A 26728-nucleotide genomic window follows, 5' to 3' on the forward strand; every position below is an offset into this window, starting at 1 on the left:
TTCCAAACACTAGAGATCAGTACCAGAAAGGCATGGAGGGTTTTTTTTAATCTGTTTTCAAATTAGGAACCAAATTTAGTGGTGAAGCAAGGAAACACTGCAAGGTAAGAGACTGCACAGTGTAAGGAATTTTACAAGGACATACCAAGTCCTCCATCTTGTGGACATGGGCTTAATTTCTGACTGATGTGCTATCTTAAAGATTTTTCTTGGACACTCTGGAGAGAGCTCCCCTGGAGAATATAGTTGACATTTTAGATTTACTCTAAGACATACCAGGACTGGGCTTTAAAAGCATAAATGATGTGAAAGATGTCATTAGAATTATGCTGTATTTTGTACATTTGGCTTTTATTTTTTTTCCTGTAACCATTACCCCTGGAATCAAACAAATGTGGAGACAATTACAGCCTTTATTCCAGAAAAAGGACCCAGCCTTCATAGATTGAGTACAACTGAGCCTGAAAATCTGCCTGAAGCCTGCTCCAAAAAAGATCAAAACAACTAGGAAAACGAGCTTTAAAAAAAAATATAAATTAATCATCTCCTATTTTCTAAGCCACACTTGCAGTTCTGAATGCCTGTGGTTGGTGCCACTTCTGTAGGTTGCCCAGATGCCTACTCTAAGCAAATGCTTCAGCACTTCTCTGTCAGGCATCTGTATCACTCCACTGCCCTCCTAAAGTCTCTGGTGAGCATGCTGCAGGTGCAGCAGAAGAAAAGTACAATGTTGTGTGTCAGCACAGCAGATCCACTGCCTAAGGAGCAGCACTGGTCAAGCTATGGAAGGAAACTATACAGACTCAGTACAGTTAGTCGTAGCTGCCATCATCTGCTCAGATAACCAGCTATTACACAACTCCACAACAATTTCTGCAGTTACATTTACCATGCCAATTTTTGTGCCATTTTCCATTAAATCCATGGCATTTATAGTTGAAGTCTATTGACTATTTAACACGTGGAGATAATATTATTGAAATGGTAAGCATTGACTGTAGTTGCATCATTTGCTTGCTGACCTCTTGTGCAAATTTCCTTCTCCCTTACTAGAGGCAGTCATCCATATATGTAGAAAATTAAATGGAAGGGAATCATTAGGTCTCCCTTCTGCCATTGGCCCAGTTTCAAATCCCACCATTATTAGCTCTCCTAGAAAACACTTGTGCTGTCTGACACCAGTTAACCAAGAAATCTAGATAAAATGAAGTATTCCCTTTGTGGAGAATTAAAGCTTTGAAAAGGTACGTACCTTTCCAGGCTGGAAAATGAATCTGTCTCTTGATGCCAGCGAGCCATTTACAAATACCATCCATATCCTGTATTTTGCTGCATCACAGAATTCTCTAACTTCCAGTATTACATAGCTGGCGCAATACTTACTCCCAGATATCAGAAAATGGTAAGGAGCAGGTCAAGCCTCAGTATACCAGCATGCCCTTCCCTCCTGCTTATATATACAAATGAAGCTGATTTGTTCCCATGAGCTTTAAAGAGCCATGACAGATCTTTCTGACAGAAGTCACCTCAAGTATTCGTCACAATTACATCATTTTCCCCTCCCCACAGATTTTAGGGAGAGAAAGAGTGAGAGCACCCACAGAGTAGCAGATAAAACTAGGCACAACATGAAGAATTTGCAGGATTGTAAGCTGCTCCTCACATCTGCCTTCCAGAACTCCCTAGTACGTACTTTTAATTCACTACCCTATTAACATGTTAATCGTATGAAAAAGCCCCCAAAAGAGCAGGAAATTCTAAAGGGTACCTCCTGGTAACCACTACAAAATCACCTAAATGAAACTTGGAAAGGACCGGGATTCTGTTGTTCTGAGCTTTTCTGATTAGTTTGCCAAAAGTTTGCTTGTTTTTGAAAGAAACATGTTTGTTCAAAACCAGCTAAGGCAGAAGGTTTTCATTTTCTGATCATGTATTTCAAAAGCAGCTGCAGAACAATCTCATTGGTTCAGGCTAACAAAAACAGTCTCTCCAAGTTAGCAAATTAGTATTCTCTGTGGTCTACAGATGAGGAAGAAAATTACTAAGAAGGACTTCATAATCAGTACCTATTAAAGGATGTTTCCAAGGTAGAAAAAATTCAGCTCAGGAGATTCCATTCTCTGTTTCCACGGACAACATTCATAGCTTTTGTAGCTACTGAAAAACGTTTAACTATACCAAAAGGCATGAAATTTAAATGTTTTCCAGCTTGCTATCACTCAACAATACATTTTAAGACAAAAGCTGCTAGAAAAGCAAGCAGCATTACTAAGGCAATGCCCTTTATATTGAAAAGAAAACAAATCCTCTTGGTTTTATAAGCAACCTGTAGGCTTCCCTGAACTGCTTTGATTTACTGTCACTTGCTGGAGGACAGGAAGCAAGGCTGTCAATATTATATGCTGAAAACATCATGCAATGCCAGCCACAAGTAAACACTGAAAAATATTCTCACAGTGTGCCTTTGAAGAATGATGATGAATTTCTGCCTTATGCAGAAATCCAATGTCATATAAAAATGTACTGAGTTATGATAGGTAAGTAAAGGCTTTCAGGCATGGGGAGAAAAGTAAACCTAATGACTTAAGCAGCAATAAACTAGATTTTTAATTTTGAAATCCCTTACAAAAAATTGTTTCTTAGCTTTGCATATACATGGTGTTTGAAAACTAACATGTAATTTCTATAGTAGTGATCAGAAAAGTATCAATAATCCCCTTTTCCATTTAACATATTAAATGCAAATAACTCTTTAAAAACCCATGTATAAAACTGAAATAATGAAGAAAAGAGTTGATATATACAGGCAACACAGAAAAAAAACAACTTTAAAGTTTCTAACTGCTTTAAATGTAGCCACTTCAAATACCCAGCAAAATACCTATGTGCTTCCTATCCAATCCCACCTCACTGGAAATACTGCAACAATACAGTCCCCTGTTTGCATGGACCGTGTCAGGAGGGATCTCTCTCACCTGCGAACTGCATTCTGCGGTAATCCTAATACCTCTACCATGGTCTTGCCACCATGCCAACCAGAAAGTCAGCGTAGCTTCTGCATACTTCTCTCCCGTGCTGTTTTCTCTGCCTCAGACGGTTTGGAATGCAGAAGAGCCAGAGACGAAGCCCATCAAGCGCAAGCCTCTCTATTCAGCTCCTTGGCTCAAGTTGAACAATAGCTGCCCTTCAGTCGCTCGCCTTCCCTCCCAGTGTATGGGATGGACGCCGTCCTCTCTGCAAACAGCGACATAATCTACCCAGGATGGGTAGACACTTTATTTCTCTGTCCCAAGGGAGGGTGGGGGAGCTGAGAGACAGCGCAAGCACTCAGGGTGGGGTGGAAGGGGGTGTGGGCAGGAGGAGACTCCTGTTAAGCAACAACACATCCCATGCTGAGAAAATTCAGGGATTTCAAGCAGCTGACTCCAAGTCTAAAATCAGCTACAGGGAAACTTAAGAGCCTCATATCACTGCATACGCTGTCCAGACTACAAGAAGCCAATCAAGATGAAAACATGGCTTTGTCAGCTGAACAAGAAACTATGTCTGAACGCATTTGACAAAACTGCACTTATTTGAAGATATTTCCCCACTTCAAATGTTTCTACAAGCTTAGGAAATATGCAGTACCAAAAAAGCCCCGGAGTCTCTTAAAGAAACAATGAACTTTTTCCCCCTTTTTGTTTCCTGCATGGCTCTTTAAAAAAAAAATAATTCAGTCTAAGATCTGTGGCTTTGAAAGTGAACTGGCAAAGTGTGATACCAGAAGCCTTCTCCTGAGCTCTGTTCTGTTTTTATTTTAGAAGTGCTGAGAGCTGAGCTTCCAGGTATAGTACTGCTGTAAAATAAAAAGACAAAAGCTACTCTTTAAGGCACAGAAGCAAACATCTACAGTTTGGTTACTGGCTGCCATCGTGACGTCTCTTATACATTATAATGCCCCTGCTGAGAATAGCGTGTCAAGTTGGATCAGTTTAAGAGTCCACGGTTTGATTCCCAGCAGATCCCACCTGCCAGTCGAGGACCAGAGCAGACAAGCACACACACAAGAGGAATGCAAAGCTGTTCAGCCTGTTGCTAAATGTGCTAAAATTGCTCATGAAGAGCTAAGAGGCTGCCTGTTGTCTCCTACGTTCTGCAGTTCTTGGTAGTGGTGGGGGAACATACCCACATTTTACCCATTCTGCCACTTGTTTGCAACACAATATTCCCTCTAATTCAGCCCTTTTTTTCCAGTAATGCTACCCACCTCCTTTTTGCTTGTTGGATTATTTCAGATGAGCTTCTCTACATTCTCTTAAGCAACAACCTCCCACACCCTCACAGTGTTTCCCCTGGAAGAAACAGTAGCTTTGGTCATCCTACCCCCTGCCAAGGCTCACGTGAGAAGTCTGTATGAAAGCACAGCCTAGCCCTTGGGAAAGAAACTTGAATGCATGCTTAAACAATACTGACTGCAAGATAAATAACAGAAAATTATAATTGCTCCCTCGCCCTCTAAAGTAAATCACTAAACTACGCCGAGGAATCTTGCACCAAGATTAGCACTGGAACAGAACAGCAGCTCAGAAAACAGACACCCCCCAAAAAATCCTGGCATTAACAGCAGTAGAGCAAAATAAACAGTCCCTCTAGAAGACAAATTGGTTTGACCTGCTCCTTAGAAATGTCTAATTACTGGAAAGAGTAAGGGTGAAGCAGTCTCATGATCTCAGTTGAGCCAGATTCTGTGGAAAAGCTGCAACAACTTATAAGCGATTGCAATCTCGTCTCTCTCACTGCCCCCGCTCCACAAAAAAACTCAAATACTATGGTAATTATATAGAACACTTCATTCCAGAGCACTGTATCAACTACATTTGCAGCACCACAGAAAAGCATCTCCCTGGAGGGTGGAGCAACATCAGACAACTCATGTATACCACAGGGCATGACAGAAAAGATGGAAAAATTAAGGACTGGGACATTAAAGGTCTATAGATCTCCTCAAATAGTTTTAATGCTTTTATGGGCAAATCCCAGCTTTTTTTTTTTTTTCCTAATTTTTTTATTTTTTATTTTCCCCTTCAAGTTTGTCTGATTACATTTCTGGTTTTTTTGTTTCCATGTTTTACTTTGTTATTTCACATCATTTACGAATCCTGGCTTTAAATCAGGTTCAAACAGAAGCTCTGAAATAAGGCCATAGTCTGCCTATCTCTTCCAAAGAAGCCATTTTTAGTGATGTGGGAAAGTTCAGTCCTGGTATCTATTTTTGTCAACCCTAAAACTTGCTGTACCGACCTCAGAAAAAGCTTTCTGAAATGCTGAAGGAGGTGTTCCAAGCAAATACACCTGCCAAAGACTTAGGAAGAGACAGTAGGATGATATTAAAAATATGTAAGTGAGAAGGGAGGTAAGAAAAAGGCAAACCATATAAGTACTTTGAAGGATTCTAGAAATCCGTCAGGATATCCTTCAGGAAATCCTCCAGTTTCAGGAATCTGAAATGCAATTCACAAAGCCTAGGAATAAAAGTTGTTTCCAAAAGACTTTGATACTGAACAAAGATTATAAAAAAACCCTGATATTACCACGTGACTATCCTTCAAATAACAAATCTACTAAAAAAATCTACTAACTAATCTACTAAAAATCTTCTTCTCCTTAAAAAAGGCCTGTTAAATTGGAAGAACACAAGGTTGCCTCCCAGTATCTGAAGAAAAATCTCAATGCAATGATTTAACTAGTTTCTGGCCAGCTCCACTGCTGCTGTTCAGACCAGGCATCTACAGCTTTGGCCTCCAAAGGCAGATGCTGAAAAAACCTATTAGCAGAGCAGAAGCACTTGAGTAGAACAGATTAAAAACAAACCCAAACCCAAACCCAAACCCCAAACCCAACATCCCTGCTAAAAAGCCCCTCCAAACTGAGTTGGACCTTTTTTTTTAAAAAGTAAATCTATTTATTTGAATATAAATCATCTACAATGAAAGCCAAAATGTTGACTTAAGGTCTATATTCCTATGATCCATCTGAACTACTTAAAGTAAGAAATATGTCCAGGAACACCCAGCTCACAGAAGATTTTTAAAATGCTGAATTGCACAGGGAAAGAAAGTAATATAAAAACATTTTTAATGAACTTTCTGATCATATATCCAGCATATTCCAGATCTATGTATCCAGAACACCAGTTGTCTGTATTCAGCTAAGTTTCCACTACTTAACCTGATGCAAAGGACTTGGAAATTAATCTGAAAACTAAGAAACATCATTGGTGCTGGTGGCCAGGTGCTGGCAGCTGGAGGCTCACTGCGAACAGGGGCTGGGCTGCCCTGTGACACTTCCAGCGGTTCCAACAGACCAGAGCACGAGGCAGTTGAAGGGATGGAGGTATGAAGTTGGCAAAATGGGTGGGGGACAGTGGTGTTTTAAGCTCTATTCTTCCAAACTTGTTTTAATTTGCAATAAATCAAATTCATTTTCCCTAGGTGAAGCCTGGCTTGCCCGTGACAGTGATTAGCCAGTGGTTTACCTGTTGTTCTCTCCCCCATGAGTTTATCCTTCTTATTTTCTCTCCATCCTATTGTGGACGGTGAGTGCAGCTGGATGGGCAGCCAGCAGCTGGCCGAAGTCAACCCACCACCATATGCTTTACCAGGGCAGGAATAAAACAACTTCTAAAATTCCGTCTCTCTGAAACCCAACAAAACCCATTCCTTAAATACTTCCTTCCAACATGTTACCCTCACTGTCAAAACAAGACCAGAGCACCAATTCAGTGACAATCAAAAGCAACCAGCTTCTGGAGGCTCCATTCATAGATACAAAGTTAGCATACAGTGTATTTAAAAAAAAGAAGAAAGGCATGTCGTATTCTGATGAAGTGTGCTCATAAAGAATCCACTGGTCTGATTAAAAATGCCCTTGGTCACAAATGGAGAAGTGTGACTAACTTAAACATCAACAGTCCAGCCAGCAAAGTAAAACTTCATGTCATAGAATCAAAATTAATGTCATAGAATCAACTTCATGTCATAGAATCAAGTTTCCCAGCCTTCAGACCAGCAATCCTCAACACCATCTGCAGCCAAAGAATAATAAAACTGACTGCAGAAGCAAATCACTCATTATTTGCACAACAGCATCAGTCTTTGGGTCAGCAAGGTTGGTAGGCACTGCTCTAGACTTGCCTGCTACCTGTTTTCACCCATACATGCCACATGACAGTGGGAAAAGACCACTGGAGAGGAACAAGTGAGATGACTGGAGTTTCTAAACTATATCCAACTCACTGAAATAAGAAAATAAAGGTTGCTACTCAAATAAATATTTGCAGTTCCCCCCAAGTTGAAAAATTACTAAATAAAAAAGGCAGCAGAAAACCTCCTCAATTCTTCACTAGGTAATGCACAAGATAAAGCTGTCTCAAATATGCATGAAGAATTATTACCCTGTAGCCAAATGCACTTTACTGGACATAGAGTTGATTCTTAATGGACACTAATCACTGATAGAACTTAAGAGTCCTCTCCATCTCCAAGACTTCTTTTGGGAATCAGGGATTTGCCTGCGACACAGAGGTGCCTGTTAGAAGAGTTTCTGATGAACTCCAGCAGAGTTCAATAGCCCCCTTTTCCTCTGTGGCTTTATTATTTTTCTTTTGAGTAAATTATCTCTGCTGTGCTGCTGAAACATTTTTGTCTGTTTTGCAGATAAAAATCACAGTTATAATTCTTTCCTCCCCTGATGCTGTGAAGGAGTGATCACTTACAAAAGGGGTAGCAAGCTAGCAAAATATCCACTACATGCTTGAATAAGTCTAATTTAATACCTAAGCCACCTCATACGTTATGAACCTTTATATGCATCGATAAAATGTAGCTCCACCACAGGAGGTGTGTCATTGCCCCAGTGAAGTGTAACTATCAGTAGATGGCACAGAAAACACTGAAAACTGCTCCTTCTATTTAGTTTTTTAAAAACTCTACTTGTCTGCTTCCCAGAGGTATCATGGAGATTAATTAGCTCATGTTCATAGACTATTCTGAAGATGTAAGCATACTACTGCCTGATGGAAGACAAATCTCCTGAGGTTTTGCAGAGGAAAAAAAAGCCACAATATATAACTGACAATGGATTTCTTGGCCCATTATAGCTTTCTTAGCAAGTTCTGCCATCCTCAACCAGAACTAATTATAAGGAAGAAAATCCCTCCAAACTTTGAATCCTAGGGCAGCAGTCACAAAAAGTTCTTCAGCATTTTTTTAAGCAGACATATGAAAGCCTTTTACTGAATACCTTCAGAGACATTTCAGCACAGGCAGCTCAGATGCAGAGATGGAAACCTGCCAAAGGCCACAACAACAACCCATAATGCCAAAACAAAAATACAAGGATTCACAGCTTTTCAGCACTCTAGAGATAAGATGCAGGGCTGATTATTTTAGTACAATACCAGCCAACCCACCTTGTCCATATTTGCTTGTTATGAGAACATCCAACATACCATGACATGGAGAAAGTACACTGAAGAAAGGGGGTAAGTATGAGAGAAGAAGAGACTGAGTCAAACCTCCCAGAAACAACAGAAAACCAAGGGGAGGGAAGAAAAAGAATTTTTTTTTTTTTAAAGCAGAACTGACAGTCCCAAGCTTCATTAAAATAATAATAAAAAAATTTACATGGTTTTACTATTCCTCATAGTGCACTTATTTAAAACAAATTATTTCTTTTAAGTTCTTGGAAACATGATTTGAATGGTCCTCCAGAAGGAATACATGTAATCCCCACTGTTTGTACAGGCTTGTCCATCAAATATTGTGTATTTTTCTTGTGTTGAAGTCTGGACTACTAAAAGATTACAGAAACACAATGCTACAGAATTGGATGAACTTGCAATACGATGTATGCATAGCTACCACGAGATAGGGAATTTAAGGTTGTGCCTTGGACAGAAGAATCTGCAACCCTAATGAAACAGTTTTCAAAATCAGAGCATGAGCCCTAACTGCAATGAACAAAGACATACCAGATGCACTTCAAGTAACAGTAACTGTGAGAATGTGAAAGCACAGACTTCAGGGGTGGCAGAAGTGGGTAGTAACACAAGCTCTTCTGAAAACCTTGCACAACCCTTGTTTAAATCTCTGCTGCCTTGGCTCCACTCTTACTGTAAGTACACTGGCTAGATCAAAGCTAACACAGGGAGCAGTTTCATATTACACCCAAGCCACTATAATAACTCCAGGCTGCTACTAGGGGTGAGCACAGAAGTGGAAACAACTTGGCTCTCCTACTTTCCCTTAAGCAACGTGCTCCCACCATCTCCTTTGTGTTGGAGCCACCACATGGCTGCAGGGTTATTTGGTATATCTACCAGATCAGAGTCAAAGCTCAGCCATCAACACAGTATGTATATGAACATGATTCCACTGTGTGAAGTTAATTCACCTGGCAAGCATGCGATAGACCTGGCACCAAGGAGGGTGGTAAAGCAGGGGGACAAGAGAGTATGCACCCGTGCACAGTAGAGAGAACTTTATGAATTTAATTTCATACAAACTTCAAAGTAGATGCAATTAATCTAATTTCATAAATATTTGCATTGTCAAGTAATGATAAACTGATCAGCCACTAATTCCATAACTAACACCAAAGTCTAAACCAGACTTAATTACATCAGCATTTTCAAATTTAGTTCAAATTAACCTAGACAAGACTTAAGATAAGGAAATTCAGGCTGTGGGAAGGAAGTTCAATTTTCCATTATGTGTTAAGATGGTTGTTACTGAAGGAAAAAAGGCAAGTGTACATGGTTGGGTGAAATGTAATTACTTTTTGCCACAAGATCAAACAACTATAAAAGAGAAGCTACAAAATTTAACAATCCCAAGTAAGTTCATGCACAATTTAAAGCACTTTTCTCTTAATAATTTAATAAATAAGTTACTATTGTTGTTGAGAAAACTAAAGAAAATGATAGCTTCCTTCATAATAAACTCAGGTTAGGTCAGAACACAGTCAAGAAATCTGTCCCAGATGGTCCAAGAGCTACTAGCTCTTACCAATTACCACACTGCACAAAAGACTCTACTTAAGAAGTGTTCTTCATGCATAACAAAATTTTAAAACCTCTAAAGTGATTTTTTGTGTGTGCTGGAAGTAGTGGGAGGGCTGTCATAATACATTTCCATAGGGAAAAAAGCCCTAATGGATTATATGTCAATACTAGAAAGTTAAGATTATGTGTTCATGCCCCTGTTAATCTCTGCCCTAAAAAGGTTTACAATCCAAATAGATAAAATTTGCTTCATGATTAACACTTGGCTTTTAGCACAGATGATCTGTGTGCAAGGGAATAAAGTTTCAGTGGCATTCAGAATAAAACAAAGTCCTTTGGCTTTGCCCCCATTATAGAAGAAAAAGATAGCAGCTTGGCAATTTTCTGTATACAAATAATTCCAATTGCCCAGGGGGAATGTCACTGAAATCCAGGCATCCTGTTTGTTACATTTAGCCTCCCTGGAGTCAGTTTTAATTTCAAGCGGGTTGTCTAACTTCTTCATCTTTCCAAGGCGGGCAAATTGCATTGTATATTGTCCAAATTTCAGATTACTTTAGGACTTCTCCCAGAGTTTCTTATCCTCTTCTGTGGATGCAGAAGACAGCAGGACACTCACACAGGAGTGTCTCTCTGTGTAGCTCACTGGTTCTTAAATGGTGCCCCAAAAGAGCTATATTTTACAGGAGATTTTTAAAAACTGTGACTCTCAGTTCACACATATTTGCATTTTGGGATAGAGCATGATGGGTAAACCATGTCATCTGAAGGCAGTTACATTTTTAGAATTTCAATTCATCTCAGAGTAGCTACAGTCCTACTAATCTTACCTAACAGTCACAGCACTAGGAGATTGTGACCCAGTGCACTAGAGACAGTGAAGCAGGCACAGGATAAAGTCTTCGGCAAACTGTCGTTTGCGCTATTACGTGAGCCAAAGGCTTCAGATATCAGCTCACAAAAGGCTCCCATACACGGATTCTGGCAAGACTGTCAGGTCAGGGCTGAAATGCACAGTGAAGAACTGAGCTGTGCAACTAAACGTGCACAACACCCCTCTGCAGCTTGACGAAACAGAGGCAGGTCTTTGGCTACTAGCGAGCAGCATCAAGCCACACAAGGACAGAACGGTGTTTCCTGTACTGACCTCATTAGAGTATCACCTTTCAGCTGTTGGGGACCTTTCAATTCAGACCTCTGGTACAATGCACGTACAGGTCAAAAAGAAAAATAAATTATCATCCCCAAACCACTCCTTGAGGGTTGCTAAATTAAACATTAAAGGCAATAGACAGTGATGCATCTGATCCTTTAGAGTCCTGGTTCTGCAGAGAGGAGGTTGTGAATCTCCTTCACATGTATATTGTGCATGTGTATACAAACACACTCGTGACAAGCCCAAATTGGGCAAACCCAAGAGCTGCAGACAACTAAAGTCAGCACATCTGAACCCATCTTCCTGCCAGAGATACTGCTATACAACAACATACAACAATTTGAGGGCTAAACCCAAAGCCCTATTTTGCATCCCTGCCATGCATAATAGTTGACAGGAGATAGATCTTTTGCACATAGCAACGGGGTGGGAAAGCAGACAGTGCTATTGGGAAAATGATTTCATCAATACACATCATAAATCCCTACGGCTGAGATACATGGAGCTATAAACTGCCTTTTTTTTTCCCCATTCTAACAGATACTTTTTGTAGGCAAAGTTGAGTGGTGGCAGGTGAAAACACATAGTTTTGTTAGAAGTTACAGAAAGACCATTATTCCAAATTTCTGGATCTTTCCTAAGTAAATCTCTACTGAATATATAAAGATTGGCGCATTGCAGATTCTTTCACTGACCAGGTCACAAAAAGAATCTCTCTTCATCTTCTTCAAACAGACTGTCTCCCCCCCTTCCCTGCTCCCTGCAGTAACCCTTTTCAGGTATTCATTCTAAACCTTATTGCAGATTGTAACTGAGTGGTGAGCACAGAGTAAATCTGTTTATTCTTCAATCACAAAGTACTCATTCCAACTGGAATACACAGAAAGCAAGGCTCAGCTTTGATTGTTTTAGTTGTAAACAACCTTGTCTCAGAAACAGCAGTTACTGAAATAAGACTAGAAATCTTTTTAGCTAATGCCTATTCTTTCCTGCCAAGTTTTTACCTGAAGGAAGAGCATGGTCTGTGTATTTTCTCGGTATCATCATCCCCACATACGAGGGCTCAGCAGTGGCTTGCAGGAACTGTTGCAAGAGGTACATACCAGGCAGCAATGAAACCAGACGTCACTTAACTAATCTTCTGTTGTTCACTCCATTTCCAAGCCTCTGGACATAACCTTTTGAAACAGTACAGAGGCAGGATTTCTGTACAGCTAACTGGTCACCTGATAGCAATGGCACCAAAATAGATTGATGCTTCAATTATATCGCTTCTTCTCATGTTTATGTGATCAGAGAATTTTCTGAATCCAGGGAAATATTTTCTGAAAAAATGACCTTGAGGGAATGCAAAGGGAGTGCTCACTAAGATGATAATCTATCAACTGTGCAGCTAGGCCAGCAGGATGGGGGAAAGCACTGCTTGAAGCTCCAAATTGCATCTTCACCAAAGTTTGAAATTGTACATGTAGTTCACCACTGTACAGAAGATATATTTTATTTACTAGCTCTAAAGTATAGTCCTGAAGTTGTTTAGAGATCTAAAATCAATTTTAGCAGCCTCAGTCTTCTGAAAAAGGTAGTGACAGCTGCAGTTGCTTTGAAACTCAGTCCTCTCACTTACGTGCTTAACTTGAAGAAATTCAGGTCTGAAAAAATCCATTACCATCAAAGTAGAATTCCAGATCAGGTGCCCACTATATAACAGTTGTGTGATCAGGAAAGTGACCTTGGCAGGTCTCTGTTGGACCATCTCCAGATTCTTGACATCCTTATTCAAGTGGTGTGCCTGACACTGGACCCAGTACTCTCAGTATGTCATCAGAACTGAGTACAGGGCATCAGCATGACTGCTTTTCCATTCCCATGTTAGTGATTGCAAAGAGAGTCCTGAACATCATCAGGGCACAGGAGATTCATTCCAAGGAGATGAATGGATGATAACAGTAGGTTGCATGGGTGGAACTGTACCAAAGGACGGGGAGAAGAGCTGCAGAGACATGGTACGGACCAGCAGCTAAGTAACAGCTATTAATGCTCTACAGAGAGAACTAAGGCACTGAAAGAAAGTTGGTTCTCTGATGAAGTGAAGGTGACTCCAGCACAAAAGTTTGGAAGATGAGCCAGAGATCTAGCAAAGGGTGAATATATATTAATATGCTGTAGATACTGTAGGTATATGCAGAGCTGACCAGTAAAAGCTCCTAAAAGCTGCAAGGCTTGCCTTCAGCAATCTTTTCTCAAGACTCTTCATATTCAGCAGTCATAGGTGTGATTGAGAAAAACCAGGGTTAATTTGTTTCAACAAGTGAAAAGGTTTTCATTTTCTTCTCAGGTGACTTCATCTCCAAATAAATAAAGAAAACCCATTTGCATCAACCCTAGCCTTTCTAAGCACGACAGAATCTCAAAAAACTATCTCCTTGATGATGCTCTTTTCTAACCACAGAATGATTAGGCTTGGAAGGAACCTCTGGAGATCATCTAATCCAACCCCCAATGAAAATTTAGTAATTTTAAAATAAATAAATTAAAAAAACCCAAAGCAATGGAAAAAACTAATCAAACAAAAAAAAACCCAAACAAAACAAAACACAAACCAACCAAACCAAAACCCAACCATTTTCTCACTTTCAATCCTTCCTGATATTTTCACATATGCAGGCAAAAAATTCTCTTGTTAATGCCATAAAGATTCACCCAGATGCCAGAATCAAAACTTTCACTACATATTCTCCTTAACAACTCTCATTTAATGTGAGCAGGTGGTGAGAAGGAAGCAGAGTCAGAGAGAAGAGGATTATTTCGGGAAAGGAAGCAGTAGCTGTTACTAGCCTGTCAAACAGTATGAATGGTGGAAATCTGAATCATGCTTTTACTGTATGAATGATTAATTCCAATATGCTATTATAAACAATGATCCTTTACAAAGGATGTAATCTCCCTAACATGAAAAAAATACACGTGCTAGAAAAAGAGCAGGATCTGAACAGAAAGGAGGCAATATAGAGATGGACCAGACTGGGTTTTCTTCATCTTACCTCTTCCTATAACACTTAGGTGCTGGTCTCCAGGGCCTATATCACACTTCATAAAAGAATTAGCCCATTGAAAGTAATGTTTGAAAGAAGAAGGAAAAAGTCTGTCAACGTGGAGTTTGGGAGAAATTACAGCTACATTTTTAGCTTCACTGAAGGGAAGCACCCTTGAATAAGTGCTGCCAAGATGAAATCCTAGCAAGTTAATGACACATTTAGAGTGTGCCTATTCACTCACAGAGAGATATTACTACAATGATACAGATTATGTACCAAGGAAATTTCAAGGCATATATTTAACGGATGGCTGGCTTGCTGACATAACTCTGTGTACAGCATACCTTCCAGATAGGAATTAAGAAATTCAACATTAGAAACAACCTCTCTACTGTCTGCAAGCAGAGGGCAAGCTCCTACGCTAGTAGTAGATGGTGAGTGTCCTCTAGAGTTACAGTTTTTAAATGATCTTATTAGCTTTCACTGTTTAAACAAGTCACTTTCTATCTTGTGTTTTATCTTTGTGTCCACCCCTCTGGCTCTCATTTGAGGGTGACCATAGTGGTTTCTGCCTGCACAGAAGGGATGGCTCAGCTGCTCTTCTAGCAGCTGCTGAACCATCACAAATTACAGCTTACTGTACTGAAGTATGTGGAAATTGGTGTCTGCCTTAGTACGTGGGACTGTGAACCATGGTGGCTCAGCAGCTGCCTCACAAACAGCTGAGCCAACCCTGCAGCAAGGGTAAAAATGAAAGAGACGGCGAGAATGATTACAACAGCCCTTGGGTAAAGCACACATAACAACGTTGACCTTTGGTGAGTTACACATCTCTTGCTTCAGCTTCTCAGCTGTAACGTGGGTAGTTCCTCTCCCACACACTTCCTAGGAATGGTGCTACGAGATGTGTGCGCAAAGCTGTAAAGAATGCCATTAAATTTGCAGAATGGGTACTACTACTGATTATGCAGTGACTCTGAAGAACAAGCACTGTTCCAGTTGCTCCTTTAACAAAAAGACTGGCCTCATACGATACTCTTGACATTTCATATAACTGTAGTCCTGCACATGAAAAAGTTCCATCTCCTGATTTTCCTTTTTCTGGTTTGTTTGTTTGTTTTAAACAAATAAATCAATAAATCACAAGATGCATGGCAATCTTACTTAGAGGAAAAAAGCAAATGCCATTGCTGTGCCTTAACCTTTGCACTAGAGCCAGCCCTAAGGAGCTTTTCTGCAAGTAGTAATTTCAGATATCATCATAAGATGCAACGCCTGCTGTTGCCATGTTATGCACATGCTTCCGTAGGACAAGCTAGATATTCTTATCATTCTCAGCTAGATATTTTAGCTGCCTCTTACGCTTTTCAGCTCTTGGTGTCCATTCCAAGGCTATTTTAGTCCAGTTGTTATCTGTACTGCTTGTGATATGTTCTGGCTGCCACCATCTGTTTCTTTCTCTTTATAAAAAGTTTTCAGTGGCTTCCTTTACTGGTTTGTCCTCTGGCTCAACATCTTGACACAAAGCTATTCCCACTACTTGCTATCAACCCACTTTTTTCCATAGCAGGAATTCTGTAATCGTAGTAAGTCATTTCTAACCAGGATATGAAAACAAGGGAACTACCTAGGGTGCTGCAATCAAAAATTATATATAACCTTCCCTCCCACTTACCCTTATCCTTCCTCACAGTATATTCATTTCTCAGTCTTTTTCCAGCTTATGTTTGCCATCTTTTCCCCCTGCTACTCCATGCCCACTTCCTTTAGCCACACACTTTGTGACATCTATATTCAATACAGCTGCAGCTGTCATATGGAGAAGACCATGTGGATGTGAGTTTCTCTTTTAATACATTCTTGTTAGGTATACATCAAAATGCCACATGCATCTAAAATTGTAGCAAAATACACAGTAATGGATATACCCAAATAGCACAGTCATCCATTCTGTATGGCAATTCAAGAAAAATGAAGGTTACAAAATTACATTTAAAAACATGACAGTGGGATTTCCAGCTCTTCAGATGCTCAGTTAAGTCTAGAAACTATTCTACACATTTTTGCATATGGTACAGATAAAGAAGAAATCTAAATCCTAGATTTTAAAGGTCTTTCTAGCTCACAAAGCTGCAAGTAACGTTCATTGCGTAGGACAGACAGGTTGCAATTTGATTCTTCATATCACTAGCCACACATCTGGAATAATTACTTTGCCTATAATGCTGTGTAAACATATTTAACACTGGTTTTAGTCGCAAACAAGAATAAATATTCATTCATATGGAAAAAAAAGATTATCATTCAGAGCTGTATTTGAAATTCCACAAACAAATCCAATAGGGGTTCTGTCACTTTTCCCTAAGTACTATGCAGTTTTACCTCCTAAATCCCAACCTGCTCTGTTTCTTTTAGACTTCTAATCCAGGAATCAAACAAATCACAAAAAGAACCCTATCTGCTTTCCTCAAATAAAGAAAATTTAAATAATGTTACTGGCAAGTACAAATAAATAAGTACTACAGTTACAATGTGTTAATTAGCTATCCAGACGAATGGGATTTTAATTACTTCTGTGCACTATACCCACAGAATAAAATTATTTGGCATAAAACCCAGATGAGTCTGTGAAACAAAAAATACCATACCTGCTCCACACCTTTGATAACAGTGCTGTCAAGGCTGCTTCTCTGTTTAGAGATGCACTCTACTTTTTTTCTCATAGCTCACTGTCTCCCAGGGTTGATATTTTTTATGTCTGAACGAAGGAAGTATTGTTCCGAGGTCCTATCAGACTATGCCAAGGAAAGCTTGCATAGATTGGGAAAAGAAAGAAGAGTGTGGTTGCTGTCTCCCTTCACTCTTCCTTTGTTTTGGAAAGACCTGATATGATACTCTTCATGCAGTCACAGGTGGGGTAGAATGAAATGAAGAGGGTAAACTGGGCCAAATCTAGACTTGAATATACTGTAACAGAGCTTTTGTCTGTCATTTTTATTACCTGCCTGTTCGGGTTTTTTTTGCTTTCCCTAGATTTCAACATGTGTAATTATAGCCAACAGCAGCAGGCAGTTGGTTGGTTCTTTTAGGAACTGCACCCTGAACGGGCATGAGGTAAGTTACAGAAAAACCTGTTATCCAGTACTTGTTATGAAAATATGAAGCAAAGGAAATACCATAGAGGCTCAAAGTGAGGTAAAACATAACCATCTAACAGTTCTAAAAATGACAGTGGTGAATCACTAACAGCTACCTGCAAAAGCTGCATTCCCGTTGACCTATGTTCAGCAGCTCTCAGTTGTAAATCCCAGGGCTGTTTAGTAACCTCACAAACACAGCTACAAACCTTCCTGTATGCAGCAACAGCCCAGCTTCTCTTGTGCCCATAATAACCTCACTCTGTTTTGATAAATCCTGGCTTTGGGAAGCCGTGTTGCTGGAAACATTTACAAACAATGCCACAGTCGCACGGCCTCCACCACCAGCACCTAGGTGCTGCACTACCCGCTTCAGCAGGCTCCTTTGCAAGGATGCTGCGCGGGACGCAGTGCCCGCCGATACAGCTTCCAGCTATGAATCAAAATCCTTGTGTTGCAGCCAAGGTTTCCACTTACCTAGTTTGGTGGCCCCCTCTGGCGGGTACTCGGGGAATTGGCCCTCGGAGGGGACGCTCACCGTCCGGCGCAGGCAGCGCCCTTTGGTAGCATCCGCCTGCGGCTCCTGCACCCCATCGATAGGCACCTGCATAAAAAGGATGCCCACAGCTGTTAATCTGCCACTGGGCCACGCTGCTAATATAACATCTTGATAAGAACTTGATTTTCTACTTATCTCGCAATAACTTTCAAACGCAGTTTGGCATGCCTGACCTTACCACACAATTCCTGGTGCTCACTAGGAACGCACTGCTGCAGTGAGGAGCATTAGCAGACACGCAGCCTGGAGAGGGCTGCATGCAGGTATGCAGCAACCGTCACTCCAGAGGTATCAAGTCACAACACAACCGACCCCTCTGACTTTACAAAGCAGTCGTGCCTTTCAAAACTGGCTCTCCAACACTAGACCCACTGCTACTCAGCCTTGCCACTTCCACGCTGGGCAAGTCAGGCAGAGACTGCTGGCCAGATGGCTACACATGAAACTGAGATTACTAAAGCATTTTTGCAGTCTCAACACATATTCAGCTACACCATGTCAGAGAAAAATGGACATTCTGCTGGTCGTCTTGGGGCATATGGAGAAATACGATCTCTTCTATGATTAAGTCAAACTCATCCTAGTGGGATCTCAGAAGGATTGAAGAAAGGCTTAGGGTCCTCACTGTTTCACAGTAATGAAGTTCTGTACACTAATTCTCTTTAAAAATACTGCATATATAAAGATCTTATTTCTTTTCTAAGACTTTGCCAGAACTTTCCGAAACTTTGCCGGAACTTGACAGGGGAGCAAACCCCCTCAACCTTGCCTTTAAAAACCTGCATGAACAGCTACATTTTGCTAGAGAGGTGCTTATGCTAGAGGGAAAACAAATCAAACCGAAACAACCTACCTATCACTACAAGCTACATGGCATTTAGACAACAGCCAAGAGCTTTAGAAAAGCCTAAGCAATATAGCCTCTTTGTCCAACAGTGTGTCTGGGAACAAGAAGTGAGCCTGTATTGGGTTTGACTGGCAAGGCTTTGGTTACAGGGCAGCAACAGGGGTGGCTTCTGCGAGAAGCTGCCAGAAGCTTCCCCTGTGTCCAACAAAGCCAATGCCAGCTAGCTCCAAGATGGATCCACTACTGGCCAAGGCTGAGCCCAACAGTGATAGTGGGAACACCTCTGGGATACCACAGACAAGGGGAAAAATTATCGGACAAGAGCAATTGCAGCCAGAGAGAGCAGTGAGAATATGGGACAGAAACAGCTCTGCAGACACCAAGGTCAGTGCAGAAGGATGGGGAGGTGCTCCAGGTGCTGGAGTCATGATTATAAGTTGTATTAATTTTCTTTCCCCTGTTCAGCTGAGGAGGGGGGAGTGACAGAATGGCTTTGGTGCACATATGACAGCCAGCCGATGTCAGCCCACCACATTTACTCCTAATGCAATCCCCCAAAATGTACAAAGGGATTTGGAGTATAAGGAACTACTTTATGAATTTATAAAGGAACACAATTTTCTAGGAACCCAACTATTTTATGAATTTATAGACATCTTTGTGTATCCTGATTTTGTTTACAAGATCAGTGCAGGTTAATTCAAGCATTAGTTACTCTGCATATAGAAAGGCAGACAGACAAAACCTTCAGAGAGCTACCTGCTCACCAAAGTTGCACTCCAGGTTGTCCCGGCCTTCAGAAATAGACAACACTGCTTCCAACAGGAGGAAGTCATCCTTCACTCTCCTCTTTTGAAGAACATACACATTGTTCTGAACACATTCATACACATTTGTTCAAATGATAAAATATGGCAAGGTGGTGAAAGGCTGGTCACTAAAGATGGATACTGCATGGAAGCGCATCTCCAGAACCAAGCTAAATAGGCTGATGGTAATCATTGTTTCCCCAGCCAAGCAGCTACCAGGGGTAGGCATCTGTGGCCATACTGACTTCCAGAGAATGTCTGGGCCCCAGCTTCTTGCTGGTCTGCGTGATAATCATGGTTATGACCATAGTTTTGCAGTTCTCTGCATGCTCAGATATTAAGTAGCTCAATACTGGTGAATTACTAGACTTCCTATTGTTTCAGTCTGGGTAATTGTGCCACTGAGTTACTGCATTTTTTGTTGTAACACCACAGATAATCATATTCCTGATCTATGCTTGCTACTGCACTATTACTTAGAGATAGACTGTTTATCCTGAAAGCTGTTGGGTCTGCTGTCTGTTACTGTATCTGGAACCTACAACTTGGTGGGACCTCCTCCAGGGCTTATATTCAACAGTTGGAACAAACCCCAGGGATGAGGGAAAAACACGGCATCCAGGGGCTGGAGGAAGGCACAATCCCTCAGTGCCCAAAACATCTCAGTGCCCTTTTGATAAGGATGTTGGCTTCAACACTACATCTGTGATACATGCAATACAGCAATTTATTTTCATATAGCTACATAAAAGACAGCTTGCAGCTAAAGTAATAGAAACCCCTGCCATATTTCCTGTGCTGCTTATCCTTTCGTATCTTTAATGATCTCTGGAAACCAAGTATTAATAGCAAACAAAAAGATATTATTCATTTGCACTGAAGGTTGTAAAAGATGTACAAGATACTGTACTATTTTAGAAACAGGCTGCACTACAATGGCTCTCACAAACTAATTCTGGCATTTCCTGACTTTTAAGCACTTAGCATTCTCTTAAGGTCATTTTTTAATGCTATTTATTACTATGCTAGTCTATTTGTCTCCTTCAAACAGTGCTCATTTTTCAAAACAAGTTTCCCAGATCCCTAGTGTTTCTTCTGTTAAGGCTGCTTTCTTTGCTGGTAGATTTTTACAGAATCTCCTTTGCTGAACAGTCTCTATGCAAAAGCATGCTAGGAAGTTAAGCAGAGACTAACTTTGGTAACTTATGCCACATGCATTCAATCAATTTCACATTTTACATTTTCAGTTTTCAGTTGGAAGCTCCATTTAGTCTTATCACCTTCTAAACACTCTTCTGCTCCACTGCTTCTTCTGTCTCTCCCGATTTTCTTCAGAGCATTTTTTGGTGCGATGCTGCAAGCCGTATGTCCAGAATGGCCATTACCAGTCACACCACACACCTGCCTTAGCACACCTTAAAAGCACTGAGTTACCACCCTGTGATCCTCATTTCTCAGTGAACTCGCACTGCACCCAACTGCTAAGGCTCCTATACCAATACACCTCCTGCAGGGTAGATTTATCCATTATAATGTTTCTTAACTGAGAAATCAATATAGTCCTTTTTCTTTCAAGTATATCTCTTTAGTATTTGTATCAGCTCTTCGACATGTGATGACAGAAACATTCTTTTAATACACAACACAAGAAAACCCCCTACTACCATTCTGATAACACCATATAAAAGAACAGCAACAATAGCCAAGAGGACACTATGGACATACTGACTTGGTGTAGTCGGAATGGTGGCTGAAGCCAATGCTGTCCTTTGTGTCCTTGGGAAAAGCAAACAGGCTGCAGCACACCGGAGTTGGTGTCAAAAACAAATCTCTTCTGCATACCAGAGATAGGATTTATCTTCAAAGAGGAACCGAGCCATTAACAGGAAGAGTGTCTGAGAGCTCAGGTCCTAATTCTGGGTCACTTAGCCTTTTGTATTTAACATTTGCCCAGACTAGGAAAACATGAAAAAAGGTTCACTGGTATAGCTACATTCAGCTGGTGCGGTAGTCCACACCAGCAAAAAAAAAAACAAACAAAAAAAAAGCTTTTGCTAGTGTATTTATAATGGCTTGAGAAAAAAACCCTGATGCTGTTTATTTCACTCAGTAATTCTATAAGCTGTGTAAGGAGCAACATTTTAATGCTAAGTAGCTTGATTGGCGTTAGAAAATATATAAACATCTCACTTCATTGATGAGATTAAAGTAGCAAAGTAGCTAAATAAGATACCCCCTTCTCAGACTTAAGTGTTGTGTTATTTTAAGTAACTTTCTTCCAAAACCTTAGTCTTAGTCTACACTGACAAAAAAGAACTAACTCCAGGACTGCAGGGCCAGTATTTATTGCTTGGCATAAGATAAGCCTGCTCTTAGAAACACAATTTCATGAACATGCAGAATGATCTTGGTCAGCAGTTCTGCATCTCTTGAGGCTGGACATATTTTGAAACAGGTATATAAACTGCTCTGTGGTAGGTCAGATGGATTCACAGATTGGGTGGCAATGAAATATCAGCAAGTGAACAACTAAATACCACGCAAACACCAAACCAGACATCTGCAATCTTCCCATGCCTCCTCCAGCCCCTGCCATTACCACAAGCAGTTCAGTAAAGGACCGAAAAGAATCAGCAAGCCTTGCAGAGTCACAAGTCTAATGGCAAGTCAGGCTTTCAGCTTTATTACTTTCTCCCATACAGATCTGTTATCCTGCTCTTAGTCCTCCTAAGTCTTCACCAACCTGGGAATCATATAGCCTTGAGCTGATGTGCTGAAGCTGCTGGTTCAGGGCTGAACTATGAGCAGTGTGAGTCTGGGACAAGAAGGTATGTGGGGACAGTCCAAATGCTGATAATTTTGGCAGAATAGGACAATCTTGATTATAGCTTCTTTATAGATTTTTCAAGATTGGAAAAGACTGATTCAAGGCAAAAAAGCTTGAAAACCTGCAATCTTTTCTGAACTGTCAGGAAGTTGGAATCATGTCAACTAAACATTTAAATAGTTCATTTTAATTTTTACCTTCTTCCAGAAAGTAAAAATAAGCTGGCTAAAATTTTGACATAGAACTCCACTTTAAAAATGTCAACAACAGACATTTCTTTGGCCTTTCTGGAAAGTAATTAAATTCAACCGGGAATTGAAGTGAGTATTTTCTTTCAACTGGGTTTGGATTTCACAAACTCCACGTACAGTTAAAACACATTTGCTCTAAGATACCATTGTGACATGTCTTTTGAGACTGGCAGTGGGCATTTCTGAGGAACCTTCCCTGGGGCTCCATGCATCAATGTTTGTTTTTGCTATTTTCTCTTGTGATCACTTCTGTTGCTCCACTACTGGTTTCAGTCTAAGGAGACGGAAGAGTAGGAAAACACATCAAAGATGCCCTGGTGCTGGCCTCTGTCACCAGCACCAATAAGTAGTAGAACTTGTCACAGTGAATGTAGATCTTTACTATCCTTTGCCCTTGATTAAAACCACCTCTAAATGCAAGAAGAAAGATGAGATTTTGGGAACAGGCAGGAAAAAGGAAGCGTCCTACACAGTGAGAAGTGGTGTTCATTTTCAACTAAACACAAATTAGAAGATTCTGTAGGACAGCAGCCAAGTTACAGACAAAGACTAACTAAAAAGCAGTCCCAAACCAGATGCAGCCATTTGTCACATCCCTCATGAAAGTGCTGTGCAATGAATTATCTATCTGAAACTGCTCTTCATAAACACTAATTCATTCCCTTTCCCTGTTTAAATGGTGCTGATTTTTGCAGACACTTTTACTGTGCTCTCATATCTCTTACCCTATGGAACAGGTTGCACAAACGATGAAAATATCTAGGCCTTCTTGACAGTGGGAAACAGTCTTCTTCATAGAAAAAATACCTGATCTGTAAGTGAATCAATCTAGACCTGTTCTCCTAGGCTTAGAAGATGCTGCTAGATATTACCACACAATGGTATGTTGTAGTAATTGCATATCTCCTGTCACTCACGACTCTATTTGCTATGTCATCTTTCATGTCCCTACAGGGATACACTTAGTCTCTACTTACTCTTTGAGCATCAACCTCTTCCCTTCAATAATAATCTTCATTCTTCAGTCTCATCTATTTTCATTTTATAAAGTTGATAAGGTGTCAAGTAATTAACATTTTTCTACACCGCACAAGGTGATACAATCAGACTATTTTTGTCTAAGTACTTACAGATACTTTTGGATCAAGCTGTACCTCAAAACTTCTCTGATTTCCAACCTATTCTTGTGCTTTCACTGCACAAAATCTCTCTTGCATGTACTCTATTAAAACTGCCTTGACTATGAATCCATAGTGGTGGCTTGTTATAAGAAAAGAGCTTTCTTGTTATTTATTTCTCGTCTTAAAAATCTGTGAAATTCATAATGCTATATTTTAACAGCAGTAACTGAAAGAAAACATACTTAGCAATATACCTGAAACAACCTTTCATTTACCTGTTTGCATTTTGTATATTTTTCCCTACTTTTTGGCCTTGACATACATGCTTGCATAATGATTTTACAAAGTAGTATAGACATCAAACATTTCTGTTCCCTTTATATTTCACACAGAACTAAGCTCCTTGGAGCTTTACTCCATTAAGTAACAAAGCATATGGACAGAGAATAAAATGAGATGCTTACTTCGAGTTTTCAAATTACAACACCCTTGTGAAGATGCAAGCGCCCCCTTTCAGCTGCAAGGGCACTCTGCTGTTAACATCTCTTCCTTCTTCCTCCACACCCACCCCTTACTGATGGGTATCATTCTATCCCTCACATTGTTTTTGAGATGATCTTCTGCAGTCCAAAGAAATTCTGACCTACTTACTCTATCAGCATTTTCCATGTTCAGAGCAGGAACCTCTCCACCTTCACCTCCTGTTGCCTATCACCTCACTTTGGGTTAACAGAAAACCTCCTCCAGCATCACCTCTCCAATAATTTTACTCTAAACATAATCTTTAATTTTCTTTGTTGAGTAACCTCCCTCTTCCTCATTCACCTGGTCTTTTGCTTAGGCTCCCTGTACCTTTGGTCCCACCCATGGGCTTTTTTGATGCCTCTCCTACATACTTTTCAACCATTATGCTCTTCCCAAGCATCTCTTCCCATTGCTGCCTTAGGCCTTTGTTCACTTTTACTTTTAGATCACATTTCATAGAGCTTCTTTCAACACCGAATGACTTGCCAAGGAAAATTCAACTGAGTTGCCTCCCTTTCCCTTTCTCATCAAAGCGACAGGGGATATTTCAGAAAAATTAGAAGGTGCAAACCCAGAGTGTCAGCTCTGTGTCTCTCTCTTTACTAGCAGTTCTACTCCTATATGCTTTGTGTTTCTGAAAGGGATTGTATGTGCACTGCCATGTGTACAGACTTAGAAGCTTCATTAAAACAACATTTCATTTTCCTACAGAGTACTCACGACTCTGCCAGGCGTTCCCTTTTTCCTTTCACTCAACAGTAGTCACAAATTATTTGAAAATCAGAATGGCAAATTTGACTCCAGCTACAAGCTTCTGAAACAAATTCCATTGTCAGCATGTGGAGTCACACCTTCACCAAAGGCATGTCTGGTTGGCCCATCTGCATGCAGCCTTTCCAAAAACAAGTTATTTGCCATTGTGATAGTGCGGGCAGGCTCCTTGGAGAGCACATTGTAAAGACTTACTCTGCAGCTCCATTTTTGGGGGTTACTGCTGCACTTAAAACCCAGACTCTGTATAGCCTGATACTGAATTTCTCCAGCGTCTGACAAAAAATCAGCCTGTATTTAAAAATAGTATATAATGACTCAATACACCAGCGACACATCAGACTTCTAATATTTATTCCTCAGGATCTAAGCAAAAGACTTATCTTACTCCCAGCAAAATGCTCTCAATTGTATGTGGTAGGAGAAATTAAGAAGCCAGAAGTGCACGATTACCACCCTCCAGATAATTACTTGTGATATAAGCCAGTATTGTTTTCAATTACATGTCCTTAATAAGCTGCATTCTTTCAGCCCAGCTGTGCTGGTACAGTACAGTTTCAGGAATAATTCTCACATGTCATAGAATCACAGAATCAATAGAATAGTTAGGGTTGGAAAGGACCATAAGATCATCAAGTTCCAACCCCCCTGCCATGGGTAGGGACACCTCGCTCTAAACCATATCACCCAAGACCTCGTCCAACCCGGCCTTGAGCACTACCAGGGATGGAACATTCACAACCTCCTTGGGCAACCTATTCCAGTGCCTCACCACTCTAACAGGAAAGAATTTCCTCCTTATATCCAATCTAAACTTCCCCTTAAGTTTCTTCAATATATACTTTAATTCCTTACGTGACAGTCCTGTCAGACTGGAAAAAGAATTACATAGTAAACAAACATCATGATATGGGCCTTCCATTTTCCACGCGTTTGATCATCTTTTCTATGCATTAGCATTGACGATGTTCCCTTCTAGTAACTCAAGTCCTTCTCTAAACCATTTCCTCCTACTCTCCCTAAGCAAGGAAATATTTCAGACCTTGTAAATAAACCTGATCACAGCTGAAGTTGAATAATATTTACACCAGAAACAGGCCTCATACTCTCAGCCTGTACACATCCATACACAGAAACTTCAAAAGAACCAATAAAACCCCACAAAAAGCCAGGTCACCTCCGAATGTAGGAAACCATGGTATTACTCAAATTTATGGGTATTTATATACCATAAAAATCTATTTCAGTTACTAGAAAACATTCATATTTTATAGCTCCTCCTGATATATTTATTTCAGAACAGGGTAAATCTACACCAGGATCATTAAACAAAAAAAAACAAACTCAGAAGCATTATCAAATGCTTCTAAAGCTCATGTATTCATGACAGTCTGTCGACATCAAATATCACAAGAAAAAAACATAGCATAGCATAGTCTAGAAGGAAATTACAAACATTTGCTTTCAATTAACTAAAACATGCCTATTCTATAACCATATTTACATTACCTTCATGGCAGGGCACAATGCTAAGTACTACATGCTGTACACACACTCTCCCTCCCTCCTGAGAATAGTTTTATAATTAAGGCAAAGACAGTTGCAATAGCTTTAAATGTGCATGCCAAGAGGCACCCAATCTTCC

The 26728-nt window shown here is 40.3% G+C and overlaps 1 protein-coding gene across 11 annotated transcripts in view; it reads right to left on the minus strand.

The window, feature by feature from the left end:
* The window catches only part of RASAL2 (RAS protein activator like 2), a 183485-nt gene that overhangs the window by 69703 nt on the left and 87054 nt on the right, over positions 1-26728 (minus strand). For 8 of the 11 annotated variants that reach the window (XM_061345621.1, XM_061345619.1, XM_061345622.1 and 5 more), the window contains exon 3: positions 17851-17977. In XM_061345621.1, the coding sequence (XP_061201605.1) occupies positions 17851-17977 (127 nt within the window). Of the gene's footprint in view, positions 1-1252; positions 1408-2975; positions 3287-4249; positions 4374-17850; positions 17978-26728 lie in introns of those variants that run through there. The other 3 variants (XM_061345628.1, XM_061345627.1, XM_061345624.1) reach the window with 3 other exon arrangements.

Source organism: Neopsephotus bourkii, unplaced genomic scaffold (assembly GCF_033783945.1).
Source record: "Neopsephotus bourkii isolate Nb327-2 ecotype Australia unplaced genomic scaffold, CSIRO-AGI_Nbou_v1 NB_234, whole genome shotgun sequence".
In the NCBI taxonomy this organism is placed as follows: domain Eukaryota; kingdom Metazoa; phylum Chordata; class Aves; order Psittaciformes; family Psittacidae; genus Neopsephotus; species Neopsephotus bourkii.